This window comes from Antedon bifida, chromosome 10, assembly GCF_963402885.1.
Source record: "Antedon bifida chromosome 10, ecAntBifi1.1, whole genome shotgun sequence".
NCBI classification, from domain to species: Eukaryota; Metazoa; Echinodermata; class Crinoidea; order Comatulida; family Antedonidae; genus Antedon; species Antedon bifida.
The window spans coordinates 504807-523316 of NC_136235.1; the positions used below are offsets into that span (position 1 = coordinate 504807).

The window sequence follows — 18510 nt, forward strand, 5'->3', positions numbered from 1 at the left end:
CTAGTGTTGTTGTGAGTTACAGCTTTTTTTTTTTATAGATTTTCTGCAATAAAACTCACCATAGCATTATAGGCCTACTCATAGGAAATTAGGTTTGTATTTATAAATATATTGACAAGACAATCTGGGCTGGAATACATTAAATAAAAGCAGGCTGCAAAACTAGCTAGGGCCTAGCTAGGCCTCTATCTATCTAGGCCTGGGTGGGGCCAGGCCTAGGCTAGGTTACAGGTATAGCTATATAACCTCTATCTATATAACTAGAGCACTAGACCTCCTAGCTAGGTAGCGTTTTAAGCCTTTATCCTATAGCTAGCTAGGCTAGCATTAATAGTAGGCCTACTAGTATACTAAAGTAATTAAGTAACTGCCTCAAGCATCCCTGCCTTCTCTGTACTACACTAGGCTAGGTACAGTGCAATCAATGATCTTCTTTTTTTCACTTTACTATAAATTATAAAGAGCAATAATAGTATTTTTTTTACTTTTTATTCATTAGAAAGAAATTACTTAAAAAGTAATTCTCCCTTTTTTTTCAGAATAAACTAAGATGGCTACTGCTAAGGATGAGGAGTATGTAATGACAACAGAAGACTGGACAAATTCCTGGACCTCTGGACATGATAGTACATTTATATCTGAACCTCATCCGTATGAAACTTAAAACTTTATTTTTAAGAGAACAGAAATGCCTGCAGGGTTTACCCAAATTCGGGCCCAAATTATTTAATTATTTATTTATAACAGCCAACCTTTTACTAAAAACACTTACATGCTGACTTGTGACTGCTTTTGCCTTTTTAAACTTTTGATGTGTTTTCTTTCTGTTTCTTTTATTTTTTATCTTTTCATAAAAATTTTACATTTTTAATGTTGTCTTAATTCTTACACATTTTTATGCAATATTTTTTACATGTTTTTTACTTGCAAATTGGCCATTTGGCTGAGATGTAAAATTGGTCAGTATTTTTTGGAAATAAAGAGAATATATATATTGCAATATACACTCAACAGTCTTGTTTAACTCATGAGCATTTCCTTGTTTTAATGTTGTAAAATAACAATACTTTTTATATAATTTGTTGGCAGAGCACTGGTTGCAAACATTGATACTTTGACAGCAGAAAAATCTAGTTGCAAAATATTTGTACCTCTTTGTGGAACCTCTGTGGATATGAAATGGTTAGATGTGATGACAGGTTTTTTTAAATTTACATATTCCATGTATTTTATTTAAATACATTAAATTAAAGCAATACATTTTGTAGAGTTACAGTATATACACTATTCTGATTTTTAGTTTAATTTTTTAAAATATTGTTTTAGTTATTGTAAGATTAGTTGTCCCTAGTCTTTAAGGACACTGTTTAATCATAACAAAAAAAAACAAAAATGAGTGATAGTTTGCAATGAATTTTACCATAGGTTAGCTGATAGAGGACACAAAGTGACAGGCTTAGAATGCTCAGGAGTTGCTATAAAGAAATTCTTCAAAACAAACAATATTGAGTTTATTCAAGAATCAGTTAAGAACATTGAAAATGCACAAATATATAAGGTAAAAACACTCTTTTTGGCGTGAGAAATAAACAATTCTGACAGGATTAGCCAAGCATCTTTTTAATCACCAAGCTAAGAATCTTTTGAGTGTTTTATCAAATCATATTTATTTCTAGGCTACTGATGGGAGTATTGAGATATACCAGTGTGACTTGTACACATTCAATGTGTAAGTATTATGTATTTTTTCATATACATTTTTATTCATTTTATTGTTTGTTAGGCAGGATAGTCAGATGCTCACATCACTATGACACTGGTGAATAAATAGCTAGCTTGTCTTGACAAGTTAGTGAAACAGTGTGGTGATGTGAGATTCCGTTATCGGACTTTTTTTCTGTTGTCTTGGTCAATTTATTCGGTTTTCTTAGGCTATTTGTGGTTTATTTTACATCAACATTTTCACACTTGTTCTAAACAGCACACACAGACTATTTGTATTTTGCGCTATATAAATTTAAAACCATTAAACCATTACAGTGCTTTAGTATAACCAATATAAAATAACATTATCAACAGAAAATGACATTAAAAAATATTTAAAATAAAAAATGAGTCGCATTCATCACACTTAAAATACAGTACTTGTGTACATAGTAGATGGTTGTTTTACTTGCAGGGATGTTGTAGGAAAGTTTGACTGTATTTGGGACAGTGGATCTCTGGAGGCCATTAACCATAAGGACAGATCAAGGTAATGTACACATAGCAATCAACATTTTATTAATTTATAATTCATAATTATTGTCTTCAGTTCATATGTGACTTTTTCTTATTTGTTTTTAGCTATGCTAAAATTCTGACGTCAATAATGGCCAACGAATGCAAATATTTTATTCACTCTTTCTCATATGACAAAAGTAAAGTAGAATTTGGTAAGTAATCAGCATATTATCTTATTCTTCCTAGTCTTTCATTAGTTTTTGATTACCGACAATCAAGGACCTAAATACGAAGTAAGCTATGTCTTTGGATTTATACTATAAATACTGCAGCAGTGTCACCGTAATCTATGAGTCAATTTATTCATATTTATTTGATGTTGTTTAAGGGCCTTACATGTTCAGTACAGAAGATCTTCAAACAATCTTTGGTGAGTTTGGAATGTAATTGTGTTGAGTTGGGACACCCACCTTTAATGTCATCTACCCCGCCCACTAAATGCTATTGTAAGACCTTGCACCCACCCTAATTGTGTCCATTTGTTCTCACTCACCCTCAACTTTTTGACACAACCCACCCATGTCTCTAGCTACACCCATGTTAATGTATATAAATACATGTTCCCTTTCAAATTAGTTACATTACTACTTCATTACAAGTTTTATCTTAATAATATATTTTATTTTTGTAGGTGACCAGTACAAAGTAGAGTTGGTATCTCGATATAAGATGCCAGACAACTTCTTGAAGGCTTATGATTTTTCCCCAGATTCAAATTGTTATGGAATCCTCCACCTTGTCACACAGACTAGGTGAAAAAAAAAATGAACCTACTTTATATTGACAATGTCTTATGACTCCATACATTGAATAATAATTGAATTTATAAACAAGATGTAAACAGATATTTTATTAAATTTTTAGATAAAATTAATAGATACTATTGTAAATATTTTTTACCCATTTTTCGGGAAATGTTCACTTAGTCATTATATGATAGAAATATTTTAATTTGATGTTTCATGTAAAAATTATTGCTAATTTTAATGTTACTCTAGACTGATTATAATAAAAATTATATATTTTAAATGCGTTTGGGGTTTTTTTTCCAATCACAACCAACAGTGAATGAAATTCAGCTATTTAAGGTGGCTTATACAACATTTATTAGAAGAAAAATAGACAAAAAATTAAATTACTTTGGCTAAATGTATATGAACTACTGTAGTATCAATCGTATTAGATGAGTTAGTCTAGGATTGATATTTGTAAAAAAGAATTTGTGCATACTTTGCGTGTCATAACTGTATTTGAGATGAAGTTTCGTAAAAAAGTGAAAATGCCCGATGTTGGCGCTTAAAAAAAACAGTATTATTACCATGAATGTTGACGATTCCACTTGAACATGACAACACCAATGAAGAAATATAAGCACTGTGTACGCAAATAAACAGGAGTAATATATCACTTTATTTCTACAAATATAAAATAACACAGATAAAATGGACGGATTAATTCATACACACATTTTTCAAAAACGACACATTACCTGGTCAGCTTGGAAGTAATCAAGTATTATGTACAGTGCTTTAGTATAATCAGTATAACATCAAAAGAAAATGACATTCAACTTAAAAAATAGTTAAAATACAAAAGTCACATTCATCACACACATTCTACGGACGGGCCGACTGGGCACGCCCCCTTGAATCCGCCCCTGTGTACTGTACTTGTAGGCCTACAGTTGACTGTTCTAAAACCAGAAACTCACAAAACATTTGCTGTGTCAAAACACAGGAAAGTTCGGTTTTGAGTTTTTTTAAAGTATTTGTTATAGCTGTAATGTAATATTTTGAAATGACTACTCGCCGCTGCTCAGTTATTTTTTCAGCCAATCACAATCCTTATAGGATACATCTTTTGCATGGCTTCATCTGATGGGTCCATTTTCACGACAACCACAAACTTGAAACGTTTTACTCTTGATTCAAGAAACTGGTCTGAATTATATTCTTTGCCATCAGATTCTTTGATAAGCTTTGTATACCTTAAATAAAAAAAACAAAATATTGGAAAGAATCAATCATTTAAATCATGTATTATACCACCAAACTTTTGAGTTAAAATCAAAATCGGGAACTAAGTACGCTGCACTAGATACTAACTTTTCTGGTTTCATTATCTCCTTTGTGATAACATCTTCTAAAAGTCCTTTACTAACTTCGTCAAATCGTCGTGCACACGCTTCAAACATGTCAACTTCTTGCATATCAATTACAAATGGCTTGCCATACCTGCAACAATAAATCAAACAAAAATTTGTATGTGAAATAAAAAATATGGTGAATAAATTATGAAAGAGTCAAAACTTCAACAAACCAAAATCAATTGTAGTATCGAAACATGTGTTGGGAAAGCCATACTAATTATCTTAAACACAGAGATAACAGTAGAACACATCCCCTCCCTTCTAGCAATTTATTCTTAATAGCCACCTTTCATGCACATGCTCAGAAACATTTTGACCATATGCAGAATGACTGTTAGACTCAATAGCTGCATAGTCATGTGGTGTAGACGTCGATAGTAAACACACACCTGAGGGCGCCAAGTAATGCCATTCTTATCATCTCTGGTTGCATTCTAGATGGGTTTAAGGCATGTAGGTAGTTTGTATCTTGGTAACGAAGAAATGTACTGGTTCGATCTGAGCTATCAATTAATATAGGCCATCTAAAAATAAACAAAATATAATACTTTTAAACAATGCATTTTATCGTATTCTAAATTCCAAATTTTAACAATAATGTGTGTAATTTTTTGTTTATATTTTATATATATGTCTGTTTTTTTATCGTACTAATATTTTCCAATTTTTAAGATGAATTTCTATTGTTATTTTATTATGATAATGGACAAATAAAGCTTTTTGGTATTCAGTATACTGAAATCATGTCACTCACACAACTACTGTTAAGATGATTTTATGTGGCTGAGGTGGATTAACAAGTTTATTTGATGACAACCTACCTGCCATCAGCTTCCATCTTGCCTCCTACATCTCTCATTAACACATCATCTAGTTCCTTGATGTTAACTTTTACTCCTGGAAGTTCAACTCCTTCTAGATCTGGTAAAGAAAAAAAACTTGTATTTAAGAGCAGAAACTGAGAACGGTTTAAAGTCAACCTAAAAAACAAAAACACAAGAAAGGTCTTATTAAATTAATATTTTAGCTTATTTTTGTCTTCAAAATTCTACTTACCCTGTCCTTGTCGTTTTTGCTCTCTTTTCTTTAATTTCAATTGTGATAATTTGTCTCTAGTTTCTTCTGCGGCAATCTTGCACATTTCAAGTTCATGCTCCGCATCATGCACAACCTAAACATTCAACATTGTTCCTTTATAAATATTCAAACCCGGTTGTCAACATTTGTCTGGCTCTTCTACTTAAGCTTGGTTCACACTAGGACGCAAGGATGTAAGCACAACGTAAGTAACTTGACCAATCACAAGCGATGGATTATCCAAACTGTCGCTTGTCATTGGCCAATTCAATTGCGTTGCGCTTACATCCTTGTGTTGCGTCCTTGTGGGAACCAAGCTTTATCGTTAATGTAGGCCTACTGTATACATGTTTACATTTATCATTTTAAACGAGGGTCCCTAGATATCAGCTGGCCAGTGAGTTCAGCTGGAAGGGTCACCCTCTCTAAATAAAGTTGAAATAAATAAATATATGTTTATCACATAACACGTTATGTTTCATCTGTGCATCTGTAATAGTTAAATTTTACATTGTGTCGTTTGCAGACGGGGACACTAGAATTTTAAAGCGTTCATTGTCTAATCCACAACCTGAGTTTGTACTTAGATGTGCATGTCACATGTGATTTTAGTACCTGTATAGTTATCTCAGTTTTGTGACCTGATAGGGCACATTTGTCATGTTCTGTTATACGTTTCTCAAGTTCTTCATAAGCTTTCTTTAGTAACTTTTGTTTGATGTTGTTATCATTCTCAGCAGCTTCTATTTGCTTCTCAAGTCTGAAAAGTAAAAATGAAAATAAAAAAATGAACTTTTGATTGAGAAAATTGTGAAAAATTACAAAAGAAGTCTGTTTAGCTGTATGCATGTAATCGATAACCTGTCTTCCAGTGTTGGAAAATTGAACATTTATTATTATTCTGGAAGTATTTATTTATTACATTCAGTGAAAAATAAAAAGGTAGCACTGAGAGAGACAAGAGCTGTCAAACTATAGCAAGGAGGGTGTCATACTTACTTTTGCATTTCTGCCTCTCTTTTTTTCTTTTCCTTCTCTCTTCGTTCATCATTTACTTTCTCAATCTTTTCAAGAAGTCGTTCAGTTTGTGTGATATCCCACCCTTGGAGCAGCTTCACTACAGCATCCACTGATGCAATCTACAATATCAATCACATTTAATAATATCTATTTGGCAAAGTAGTACATAGCTGCATCAGCAGCAAGTAATAGGAATGAGGCCTGAAACAGAGTAACTGTTCTTTTTCTGCTCCATCAACAGTTTTTCACTACACTAAAATAATTATTTGCATTATGGAACGCAAAAACAAAACCTAAAGTATACAATACAATATGAACATCAGTGGCGTAACGGCTATGAGTGCTCACTGGCTAAACCTAGGGGCCCCAGAGCTTATGGGAGCCACTGAGCAGGGCTCAGAGGAAGAAAACAGGTATTAAAATAAAATATGTCGAAAAGGGCTAAAAACGCTTCCAGTGTTGGAGGGCCACTTAGGGTCCTAAACCTGGTGCCTCAGGCCTCTGTGTTACACCACTGACAAACGCGTTATTTGAGATACTTAATTAAACAAAAACAGAATAAAGTAAGTAACCTGTTCAGGAGTAGCACCGTCACTAGCATAGAGACGAGGATCAGCACCACATTCTAGAAGCACCTGACATGCTTCAAGGTGGCCCCCAAATGCACACCTACAAAAACAAACAACATTTCAAATAAACCGATCAAAACAGATTTAGATACTGTGGTTCAACAAGGCCGTAGCGAAAGGTTAAAAACAGACGAGGCAAAGATGCTTTATATACAATTATCATATAAAATACGACAAGCTGTGCTGGGGGATTGGGGTGGGTGGTAAAAACTGAAAATTTTAGACGAGGCGCGCTGTCTGCTTCATGCTGGCTACGGCCCTGCTCAGTGCGAAGATAATAAGCTGACTCTATTGTGAAGAATCTTACTATTCACCTGTACAATGGTGTCCTTTTAAACTGGCCTTGAGAGTTAACATTTGCACCTTTCTCAATCAGATACCGTATTGTGTCAGCATTCCCCCCACCTGCAGCCTCAGACAATGCAGTGTTCCCATTCGCATCTTCACAATCGATGATGTTGAGAAGATCACGTGACCGCACTGCTTGCCCAATCACATCGCTGCCAATGTTACTTTTCTTATGTTCATCTTCTACCTACAGAACAATTTGAATATCTAATTTTCCATTACCTAGTTTACTTGTTTTGTAAAGCGCTGTCTATACTATCAAACTAGTTTGTTTGTGTGTGTGATGTGCCCAAATATGGTATTGATATGCCCATATATATTTATAATATAACCTCATGACAACAAACCTCTTGTACAATGATTTGAAGTTCATCTGTGTCTCCATCAAATGCTGCCTCCAAAAAACGTTTTCTTCTTTTTAATTCAGCTTTCTTTTTTCTTCGAATTTCTTCCTCTTTTTCTCTTTCCAGTTCTGCTCGTTCTTGCTCTTTCTTAACCATGGCAACAAATGCCTGTAATATTTACATAATTATTAGAAAATATAAATTATCTCCATACACGTGCATCTATTATCAACCATTTTCATTAAATGTTTCACAACTTTTGAACTGGGAAGCGCACATTAGCATAAAATTCAAAAGATTGAATTGAATTTATGTATATATTGTTATAGTTTATTATGCTTAGATTCAACCTGTTAGTGGAGGTTTCATCGGTTGTGAACTGAATAAAATAAAAAAAAAACTGGAATGATATAACCTCTTTTTCTAGCCTTTCCATTAACTCCTCATAATCTACCTTCTCCTTCTTCATCTTTACAAGCCTTTTCTTTGCTAGAAATCTTCTTATCCATTTCTGAATGACAATTGCTGCCAAATCCTGCTTTGTTGGTCCTTTCTTTGTTGCTGGTTGTTTGGGAGCTGTCTTTCCATAATTAATCATAAAATGTTTTTTTATTTATCTTTTTATACATTATATATAAACAAATTGGAAATATAAAAATTACTTTACAATATATGACTAAAAAAGACAATAGTTTTATGTTATACTAGGTTTATCTGTAAATTAAAATATACAGTAATATACTGTAAAACCTTATAACTTTATTCAAACAAGTACAACTACAAGTTTGTGTTTTTAATTTTATATAAAGTTTGATATTAATAATTAACAAATAAAAACACCATGCAGCATTTTGAAGGGTAGTAATTTAAATTACCTTATTTGTATTTTTTGTACCAGCCTTATTTTTACTTCCAACTGATTTGCCTTTAATATTACTGACAGCAGTTTTCTTTGAAATTGAAGCTGAAAAAAGAGAATAAACTTTTCTGCAACTTTTGTTTTTTGGACGATAGGCCTAGCAATTAATTCAGTAATAATAGAAAGAATGGCATGTGATTGCTCATCCCAGGCCTACAGTTATAGAAGGACTATCAACCAAACCTACTAGGCCTGGGCTTATCAACTCTCTCGTCCGCCGGCTATGTGGGGGAGAGGTCCATAATAATTTCACTCCCCTCTGCTGCATGCTGCCTGCTGCGGCTGCATATTATTATTATGCCGCTGCAGCAGCTGGCCTAGCTAGGCCTAGCCTACCTTTTTGTTGATTTACACTTGCCACGGGACTTTTTGAGTTTGCAATGCTCTTATTATTTGTTTGAGAAGTTTTTGTTTGACGAGATACAGGTTTAGTTATTGGCTTTTTTGGAGGCATTTTGCAGAATTTGCTTCACTTTTCACGGACGAGAACACACAAAACTAGCACCTTACCGTTACGCCATTTTGTGACGCTTTTTGGTTGCTATCCTTGCCTCTCCGGATCTATTAGTCAGGTTCAATATCCAACAACGGTTCTGCTGTGAATGGATCCGACTGGACTATTCCATTGCGTTCATGGGGTATTGTGGAATTCCCATTATTATTGTACCATTCAGGGTAGATCAGTGATATAATAACACTTTAATATTTAGCGGCCTATATCGCGCGCGTTGTGGTTGTTACTTGCGTTGTGCTTACGTGACTAATTGCATTACGTCTTAAAGTGGGAACCAAGCTTGCACAACGCAAATAATGTTATGCTTCCCCCAGACGTAATTACGCAACGACGCCGAGTGCAAGAGACTTTATAATTCATTGTTAGTCATTTATCATTTTAGCTTCAATGCTAACCAGGGCCGCACCCTAATTATGTCAATTTTTTTAGGCCTATATGTGACCAGGTCATGTATGTCTATGATTCTTCTTGATCTTCGTTAATTATTATGAAACATAATTTGTATGCATAGATAGCCAAGTACAATAATAATAAAATTCAAAATTTGCAAACGGCAAGCATTTATTTAAACATCTTATGTTAAATTCATTTATTGAATTATTGTTTATATAACATCGATAACTAATACTATAGATAACGTCCACAGGTGGTTAGAGGCATTGATGTATTCCTCTCCGCTCTATATAATATTCTTAACAACTCTCTAAAAACGTTATCATCTTCTTAACAAACATATGACAGTTATTGAGCAATAGGTTGTAGGTTCCTTCCACCAGGTGGTAGTTTTCAGCCCATGTTGTTGCCTCCTCCAGGCTGCACCTGCTTGTGCCACGAGGAGCGTCGTCCCACGAGATACACTTGCTCTCACTCTTCCTGTCCATCCAACCAAAGTTCCGGGATATCGGCGAAAGCGGCAGCACTCCCCATTCAAACACTTTACCGCGGAAAGTAAGCATGCTGTGAGTGAGGCGTAACTCGTCGATTGGGTTTGGGGGAGGTCCCCGTTTGGTGGGGTCTTCGTTTGGGCTTGGAAGAGATCGTCTGAGTCGTTTGTTCCATGGAATACCACACATCAAGTCTATGAACTCCACTTCTCCAACTGAGAAACTACCTCGGTCTTCTGAAATAATACCGTATAAAAATGATTGTTATTATTAAAAAAAGAACGGATTAATTAAAGAAACATTAAACCGAATCATGCTATAAATAGTCAGTTAGGTGTCTAATAGAGAAATGTGACGCAACGGCACACGCAAACTATATCACCACCTGACACTCTCTTATTCTTTGTTAAACCGGACAGACCGACAGACAGGCAGAATAATAGTCACTGAAGGGTTGCGAAATGTTCTCAGTAACTTTCAATACAGACAGCAGACGTTCAACGGAAAAAAGCAAATTACAAATTGCAATTCAAGTTAAAGGCAAGACATGTAAAATAGTTCTTAGAATGGTGATTGTTATCGTTAAGCTAGTGGAATTGCAACAGTCACCCAGCCACCCTCCTTAATATTGTTATTAATGTCCGTCAATAATCAAATCACATGGATATTGAATAAGGCCTTATCGAATTATCCAATCGTATCCTAGCATCATATCCATTTCATTGCATTTCTCTACATATTGTATAAGTTTGAGATTTGAATTGATAATTAATTTGTTTTTGTTTGTAAAAGTTCACTACCCTTGGATATTAATCTAGTTATCGAAAACAAAGAAGGCGATAATTGAACTGTTCCGTCAAACTTCAAGTTAGAAAACTACTTTTTTTAAATGTAGGCCTATTTATTACAACTTTAGTAATCACTGTATTAGAGTCATGGCATCAAGCCGAGTTATGACAACAAAAGAAAAAGAAACAAAACAGACTTCTTGGTCATCAGAGCCGCATACTTTAGGCAGGAAATTATTAAGAACATTATTTAGTATGTTTATGATTTTGTGAATGGAAAAAAAAAGAAAAAAAAAGCATTATTAGATGATTGTTTTACTTTTTCCTTTCATGAATTTAATATTTACATTTCCTGCTAACGGGGTTCAGGCGTGCCTTACAAGAAGTATATAAACAAAACCATTTTTTTCAAGAGCAAGGAAGGAGGATATTTCAAGACACTCAAATATTTGTTTACATACAGTATTCTTATTCCTTTCTTTAACAACAAAATAATTGCGAAATTATGCGCAAAAAGGTTATCTTTACGGGAAAATTACCACTTATCTTTTGACTTATACATTGAATTTAAAAAATGAGCAGCACGATAGTAAGTTTAACTGAGCTAGCTTAATATTAGGTTTTTAGAATTAACGTTTTCTCAAAATGTATATGTCTCAATTAATTGTTAAATTGAATTGTATAATAACTTTCACCTAACTTACCCTGACTAACAGTAGACACATCAGATGCAACTGCTTCTGTTGGTGATGATGTTGTCGTCTGTGTGGAAGATGGATTACAACCCCAAGCTATGTTTACCGCAAATAGTAGAAAAAACAATGTTACTGTCATCTTCTCTCTGGATTCTGTGACTTTGAAAATGTGAGTAGTACCACCGATTGTGTGTGATTAGCCCCGTCGTATAGGGTTGTTAACTTCGTAGATGTGAGTACACATTCACTAATACTACAGTTGTGTCACGATTGGTGGTGTGTTGCAGAATGTGGCCAAAGGAAAGGAACTTGTGAATTTATAAGACTTTCCTGTAAGAACACTTCCCGCCCTCAAACAACCGGATAAACTTATCCAGTAATTATGATTGAAGTGTTTTTATAACGATAAAAGTATCGTGTCAGATTCAACAAACAACATGTCATTGAAGTAATCTCAAAGTCGTTTAACGTTTTACAATAGTTGTTTTATACATGTTGTGTAAATGACGATTATGAAAACGTAAACACGGGTTGCCGTTATGGAAGTTATTAAACACTTTTATTGTACAATTATATTTACGTAACCTTTTACAAATCGTCCTGTATTTTTGATCATTTTGATAATTAACATCACTACAAGAAAGTTGGAGCTTCCGTACCTTGTACTAAGTTATATATCAGCATGAACATCCCTCGTGTCTAAAGCTCTGTCTATATATCAAACTAGTTTGAAAAAAGTGTGATGTGCCCAAATATTTTAGTGATATGATAAAATACGATAGTGATATGACATTATCATGTTCATGCGCACATCACACATTTTTGTCAAATAAAGTTTGATAGTGTGGACAGAGCTTGAAGTGTCCATACTAATACTAAGAGAGGAGAAAAAAAACAGTATTTGTTAAATTATTTGGGGTTTTTATTGTGGGTATACAGAAACGACCTTTGTTAAAATAAATATGTATACAAAAATGTATAATTCATTTTAATCAATTGCAAATTTCAATACATTTAATCATGGACCTATAAATTAGAAAGGTCTCTGCTTTAACAGTAATAAACACTTTAAAGTACTGGACCTATAAATTAGAAAGGTCTATGCTTTAACAATAATAAACACTTTAAAGTACGGCGAATATATTGCCAATAGAGGGCGGCATATAGCATATAAATTAATCATTATAAACATGAACAGTTTATGTTATGGTTTAAAAATTAAAAAAAAAATAAACTAAATTTAAAGAATAGAATTATAAAACATTCAACTTGTAGAAAACCTTACGAATAAATGTAATCTTTATTAAAGGTACCAGCTCCTAGCCAATTAATGTGATCTTTATTCAAGGTACCACCTCCTAGCCAATTAATGTGACCTTGATTCAAGGTACCACCTCCTAGCCAATTTGTTAGAAAATAGAAATTCTACATGAAATTGTAGTACGCTAGTTTCCAGAAACTTTTTTTTTTCAAGACATTATTTGGTCAATGTATTTGTAGGGTACTTGAATTGTAAACATTTACAATATTTACATTTGAAACAAATAGTTCACAAAATGCAGATCAAGTAAGCTAAGAAGGTGTTGGCTTCTTTCCAGGCCACACCTCCTTTAACTGTAGATCAAATAAGCAAAGAAGGTGTTGGCTTCTTTCCAGGCCACGCCTCCTTTAACTGTAGATCAAATAAGCAAAGAAGTAGTTGGCTTCTTTCCAGGCCACACCTCCTTTAACTGTAGATCAAATAAGCAAAGAAGGTGTTGGCTTCTTTCCAGGCCATGCCTCTTTTAACTGTAGATCAAATAAGCAAAGAAGGAGTTGGCTTCTTTCCAGGCCATGCCTCCTTTAACTGCAGATCAAATAAGCAAAGAAGGTGATGGCTTCTTTCCAGGCCACGCCTCCTTTAACTGCAAATCAAATAAGCAAAGGAGTTAGCTTCTTTCCAGGCCACGCCTCCTTTAACTGCAGATCAATAAGCAAAGAAGGTGTTGGCTTCTTTCCAGGCCAGGCCTCCTTTAACTGCAGATCAAATAAGCAAAGAAGGTGTCGGCTTCTTTCCAGACCACGCCTCCTTTAACTGCAGATCAAATAAGCAAAGAAGGTGTCGGCTTCTTTCCAGGCCATGCCTCCTTGGGAAAGTACTTTTTCTTTGGTTCTGCTGGTCCCACTGGTCCAACTATCGGTACTGATACCGGGTTAACTTGTGGTACCACACTTGGTGCTGGGTTAACGTCCGGTGCCAAATTCGGGGTGTGCATAAAGCTCAATGTTGAGCTCATGAGGCCATATTTTGGGGAGGTGGGTGAAATGGCCGACGATGAACTGGACTCTTCTTGTGGCAGGTCAGAATACAATGAATTGTAATTAAAACCTTGTAAACGTTTATTTATACTTTCTGTTGAAAACGTTGAATTGTCTGATCGGCGTTTCTGAACACATAAATAAAATAAATATGCATAAATACAAAAATCAATAAGATGGACACTAACATATTACGTTACTAATTATGTTATCTCCACCTTTTTTAGGCGACATAATTGTTTTTGAAAGTTCTGATGCCGTTTGTTTTGTTGCTTGCCTACCTTGATGTTAATTTTATTAAATTTGTTTTGATGTATTAATAAAGAATTGAATTATTATGGTCAGAAGCACAATTATTCTCACCTTTACAGGAACTACCGATGTTTGCACTAGGTTTCGAAAGCGACCAACAGAGGGGTCAATGTCCTCTGAAAAAATACAAAGTAATGATTAAGACACATTTGCATTTGCCTTTCACACAATATTACTTTTAAGATCGTTCAATGTCAGTTCTGATTTTCAGTTTATGTTAAAATTCATAATTGCATCTTACAATTAGGAGTATTCTCCTTCTTTATTCCATCATAGATTAGTAGTCATTTATTCAAACACAGTAAAATATAGTACATGGTTTGAAATTATTTTCATTTGTTCAAGTTAAAAATTCACATAAAAATGAGTTAAAAAGGTTAAAATTTGGTATAATACAGATAAAATACATTGTTTAAAATATAGATAAAATACATTGTTTAAAATACAGATAAAATACATTGTTTAAAATATAGATAAAATACATTGTTTAAAATATAGATAAAATACATTGTTTAAAATATAGATAAAATACATTGTTTAAAATATAGATAAAATACATCGGTTAAAATGAAAGATTGGTGTGTGCAAGGGTATAGCATAAAACCTTACAAACACCAATCTTGCTTGCTTCCTGTTTTCCCATTGGCTACATTATTCAGTACACTTACCAGGATTAATAATCTCATCATCTTCACTGAAAACAACGTTTAAATGTTTTCGTTTCCTTTTGGCACGTGCAGCTTCAGTGGCGGCCGATTCTTCTATCCCAACCGCCGTCAGACGCTTATTATGAGCGGTATTGAATTCTGTTAAATTCTAAAAAACAACAATATAATAATGATTACTACAAATTCTATTTTCAAGGGGCACTAGATAACATATAGTCATACAAGTCTCTTTCCTTGATCATGGTTCTGGTGGTAGAACAAGATACAGAGTTCAGTGTATACCTGTGCACTTTAAAGGACCCATTGAATCTTTTGGAAAGTAGGGGGTTACATTGTGTGTACTGGCCCATCTCAATTCCTATCATTCAGTGGCAGCTGTACAACACAATACGGTTTTGTGTCATCCACACCTATGCGCAATTCGGCCAAGTAAAGCTGATACACCCCCACAATTTACTTTTTACTATAATGATATCAAAAGTAACTCTGGTAGCAATTATGGGAAAGACAAGGAGATCAGGTAATAGTTATTCATTTATGCTGCAGGTCTAGACTTGGCAACAAGGACAATGGAAAGTGCCCATATATGGACATGATGATGTCATATCACTACCATATTTGGGCTTATCACTACCATATTTGGGCTTATCACTACCATATTTGGGCATATCACTACCATATTTGGGCACATCAAACTTTTTTTTGTCAAACTAGTTTGATAGTGTAGACAGAGTTTAAGACTACTCACAGCCAGTTCCGTTTCTTCCTCTGGTAACCCTAATAACCCTCCATGCATTTCTTCCTCTTCTAACTGTTTTTCAGAGTGTTCCGACTTGTTGCCAGGGGTGATAGCATTCTGCGGTTTTTCTCGTAGAATGTACGCCCTCGTTGAAGCGCCAAATCTGATTGTACTGTCTATTGGTACTTGTTGGGGTTTCTTTCTTTCAAGTCTTATACTGCCAAGGTAAGTGCCATGTGCTTGAGAAAAAAAGAACATCTTTACTTTACTTAATAAACTTTGTCTGTATTGTATTCTATGTATGCTATATTACAGTATTATAATTTTAATCACAACATACCGTTATTGATGGGTGTTCCAACTGTATTCTGTTTACAGAATTATGCCATATAGCTCTCGTTCATGCACTCTTTTTTATTTTGTTTTATACTACTCAATGGTACTTCATCTTATTATTAATGTAAAATTGCTATTTTTGATTGAATTAAACAAAATGAATTTAGTATAGAAACTAATATTAGAAGTACAGTACTATTACTATGGTTTTCAGCCATAGTAGCATTATCACCTATATTTTATTACTATAAGATGTAAAATTAAAAACAGCAAATAATAATCATATGTAACATAATAAATGCTGAGAGACTTACTGCTGTTTAAATCAATAATAAAAGACCGATTTAAATGTTTGTGGTACACGAGGGCAGCATGCACGCGTGAACAGGATGCGTGATCAATCACAAAATCACACGTCAATGAATTTCTTCCAAATAAATAGTATGTCTTCTCATCTATCATCATTTTCTGAAACAAATCAATTTTTATTTTATATATTTCAATTTTATTTTATCTTCACCCTACAGTAACCACAAAAGGCATTGGGTTGAAATACCTAATTAAATATTGTATAAATTAAATATTTTTTACATGCGACAAAACCTTCCGACAAATGACAAGAAAATATGAACTGATCAACTTCAATAAACATAGTAACTGATGTAATTACTACCTAACTTAACTTTGGCAGACAATTTCAGAACTTAAATGTTATCAATTAATTGTTGTTATCATATTGTTGTGAAATGTTTTATTTTTATGTAATAATATTCTATTTTTTAAAAATGTTTTTAATGTATAAACAAAAAGACAAGCAATGTAAATTGTAATCAACTTCCCTTATTTAAAGTTAAACACAGAATGAATAAAATGATTTTAATATTTATATATCTGTATCTTTATTTCTCCAACTCTTTATATTATTATATTGTTTAATTACCTCAATCATTTTTCCATCTTTAAGAACATCAAGATGAAGCCCAGGATGAGGTTTACCAGCCCTGTAAAAAGCATTGTCAAATTTATTAATAAATTCGAGACAAGTATTTCACATAAATCACATTTATGATAAAATCAAGATAGGCAGGGTAAATAAGGTAGCTCTAGCATAACACAGAACGAAAAGACTCTAGGACGAAGCGACCTCGTTTTACGTCCTTGCGGGACGGACCGGGTATTAAGAAAGCCAGCCAACATCATAGGAGGCATAACCCTAGGCCTAGATGGTCATACAAACATTTAGATTTACACTAAGGTTAACAAACTTTGGTTTTATATTATGCAATACAATTTTGGAATTTAAATAATTCTTTAGTTTTGATGTAAATATATCTAAAATGCAATATTTTGAGAATAAATAAATGAAATTTCATACCATGAGGGCACATCGAATTCAATAACCTCCGCCATCACAAAAAGCGTCTCTTACCGGAAGATACCATTTGGAAAAGAGGGTAGACTAGACGTACACGTAGAGATATCAGAATTGAAATGACGAGTTTATTGACGTTAAAAAAAAGAAAAACAGCATTGTTTTCAACATATCATAAAAAACAAATAATTTTCCCAATATGAACAAACAGAATATATGTGCATAAATACTGTAAGAATTTTAATTTTGTCAAAGTGACATTTTTATTGTTATTTCATATAAACTTGATTGATTTTGTTTTATAATTAATTTTATAAAAATTTGTATTTTATTGAACCAGTGTTATTAAAAAGACCATACATGGTGAAGATTTTATGTAAGAGGCCTAAACAACATGCCATAATACAAAACGTGAGAGAAAAGATACATCGTAAACATTCACGTTAATCACTTGCCCATAATAGGATATATTTGTCAAAAATAGAATTTCTAAACAATTAAAAATAACATTCGTGTAAGAACATTTCATAGAAAGTGTGTTAGTAACGAAAGTGTGATTAACACTGAAACCAACTAGTAGCAGGAAATGCTCATGTCACGTTTTATTGAACATTTTTAGAGTATAGGTTAGATTATCATTGTCAACATGTTATACAAACTATAATAAAAGTATAAAGAGCCTGTCCGATATATTATTAGCGATAGAAGACACCTTAATTTATGATAGGAGTAGGCCTATAGTCACTCTGTTGCATTTCCAATGGATTCCTAACCTGTTCACGTACGAAATCAATACGGGATTTCGAGAGTTTCAGAATTGTCGTCAACTACGTGCTAGGTTGAGAGCGGCCTAACATTAAAGATGGAAATTGATCACATGAGATACGATATTCGACTGAGTGCTCAAGAACTGTTTGAACTAGATCCAGCCTTGCCTAGTCTCGTTGGAATTGTGAAAAATGAAAAACAATTACTTTCACCTACTACTACGTTCGAGTCAGATATGGTGATGTTACACTACCGTTGGAATCTAGAAACAGTTCAGCTTAGAATACCAAGTAATCTTGACGATTCTAAGTCCAAACTTTATTTACCAGTTAGCTACAGCGGATGTTTTAATGTAGTTCATGATTGT

At 33.7% G+C, this 18510-nt stretch overlaps 4 protein-coding genes across 8 annotated transcripts; 1 reads left to right on the plus strand and 3 right to left on the minus strand.

Moving 5' to 3' along the window:
• Position 1: 1 nt before the first annotated feature.
• On the plus strand, positions 2-3282 carry LOC144853545 (putative thiopurine S-methyltransferase). The gene is made up of 9 exons (XM_078711244.1): positions 2-92; positions 540-651; positions 1090-1182; positions 1426-1558; positions 1677-1729; positions 2180-2254; positions 2347-2435; positions 2612-2653; positions 2915-3282. Exons 2-9 carry the CDS (start codon positions 551-553, stop codon positions 3037-3039), a joined length of 711 nt encoding a protein of 236 aa, XP_078567370.1. The 5' UTR covers positions 2-92; positions 540-550; the 3' UTR covers positions 3040-3282.
• Positions 3283-3662: 380 nt separating this feature from the next.
• On the minus strand, positions 3663-9318 carry LOC144853544 (IQ motif and ankyrin repeat domain-containing protein 1-like). Of its 5 annotated transcripts, none has more exons than XM_078711241.1 (13): positions 9280-9318; positions 8726-8814; positions 8266-8430; positions 7854-8018; positions 7473-7693; positions 7102-7198; positions 6509-6648; positions 6125-6269; positions 5489-5603; positions 5254-5353; positions 4822-4956; positions 4389-4517; positions 3663-4270 (listed from the first exon to the last, which is right to left on the minus strand). In XM_078711241.1, the coding sequence occupies exons 3-13, from the start codon at positions 8317-8319 to the stop codon at positions 4111-4113; spliced, it is 1461 nt and encodes a 486-aa protein (XP_078567367.1). In that variant the 5' UTR covers positions 8320-8430; positions 8726-8814; positions 9280-9318; the 3' UTR covers positions 3663-4110. The 5 variants fall into 5 exon arrangements, with proteins under 5 accessions (XP_078567367.1, XP_078567368.1, XP_078567365.1 ...); XM_078711242.1 differs by having other exon boundaries at positions 8266-8426; positions 9280-9314; XM_078711239.1 differs by having other exon boundaries at positions 8305-8430; positions 9106-9314.
• A 508-nt stretch (positions 9319-9826) lies between these two features.
• LOC144854371 (uncharacterized) lies at positions 9827-11928 on the minus strand. Its single transcript, XM_078712320.1, has 2 exons — positions 11660-11928; positions 9827-10403 (listed from the first exon to the last, which is right to left on the minus strand). Exons 1-2 carry the CDS (start codon positions 11787-11789, stop codon positions 9976-9978), a joined length of 558 nt encoding a protein of 185 aa, XP_078568446.1. The 5' UTR covers positions 11790-11928; the 3' UTR covers positions 9827-9975.
• Positions 11929-12149: 221 nt separating this feature from the next.
• Positions 12150-17438, minus strand: LOC144854841 (nuclear inhibitor of protein phosphatase 1-like). Its single transcript, XM_078712830.1, has 7 exons — positions 17379-17438; positions 16944-17004; positions 16318-16471; positions 15677-15906; positions 14929-15076; positions 14312-14376; positions 12150-14076 (listed from the first exon to the last, which is right to left on the minus strand). Exons 1-7 carry the CDS (start codon positions 17411-17413, stop codon positions 13732-13734), a joined length of 1038 nt encoding a protein of 345 aa, XP_078568956.1. The 5' UTR covers positions 17414-17438; the 3' UTR covers positions 12150-13731.
• Positions 17439-18510: the final 1072 nt, after the last annotated feature.

Bases quoted from the DNA above. Each gene is read 5' to 3' on its own strand.
- LOC144853545 (XM_078711244.1), top strand. From the start codon at position 551: ATGGCTACTGCTAAGGATGAGGAGTATGTAATGACAACAGAAGACTGG. The intron at 1,183-1,425 runs GTTAGATGTGAT...ATTTTACCATAG, and splicing joins ACCTCTGTGGATATGAAATG to GTTAGCTGATAGAGGACACA. The intron at 2,255-2,346 runs GTAATGTACACA...ATTTGTTTTTAG, and splicing joins AACCATAAGGACAGATCAAG to CTATGCTAAAATTCTGACGT.
- LOC144854841 (XM_078712830.1), bottom strand. From the start codon at position 17,413: ATGGCGGAGGTTATTGAATTCGATGTGCCCTCATG. The intron at 15,077-15,676 runs GTGAGTAGTCTT...GTTGTTTTTTAG, and splicing joins AGGAAGAAACGGAACTGGCT to AATTTAACAGAATTCAATAC. The intron at 14,077-14,311 runs GTGAGAATAATT...TTATGTGTTCAG, and splicing joins CATCGGTAGTTCCTGTAAAG to AAACGCCGATCAGACAATTC.
- LOC144853544 (XM_078711238.1), bottom strand. From the start codon at position 9,223: ATGCCTCCAAAAAAGCCAATAACTAAACCTGTATCTCGTCAAACAAAA. The intron at 4,957-5,253 runs GTAGGTTGTCAT...GTTTATTTTTAG, and splicing joins AAGATGGAAGCTGATGGCAG to ATGGCCTATATTAATTGATA. The intron at 4,271-4,388 runs GTTAGTATCTAG...TTTTTATTTAAG, and splicing joins GAGATAATGAAACCAGAAAA to GTATACAAAGCTTATCAAAG.
- LOC144854371 (XM_078712320.1), bottom strand. From the start codon at position 11,789: ATGACAGTAACATTGTTTTTTCTACTATTTGCGGTAAACATAGCTTGG. The intron at 10,404-11,659 runs GTAAGTTAGGTG...GTATTATTTCAG, and splicing joins TGTGTCTACTGTTAGTCAGG to AAGACCGAGGTAGTTTCTCA.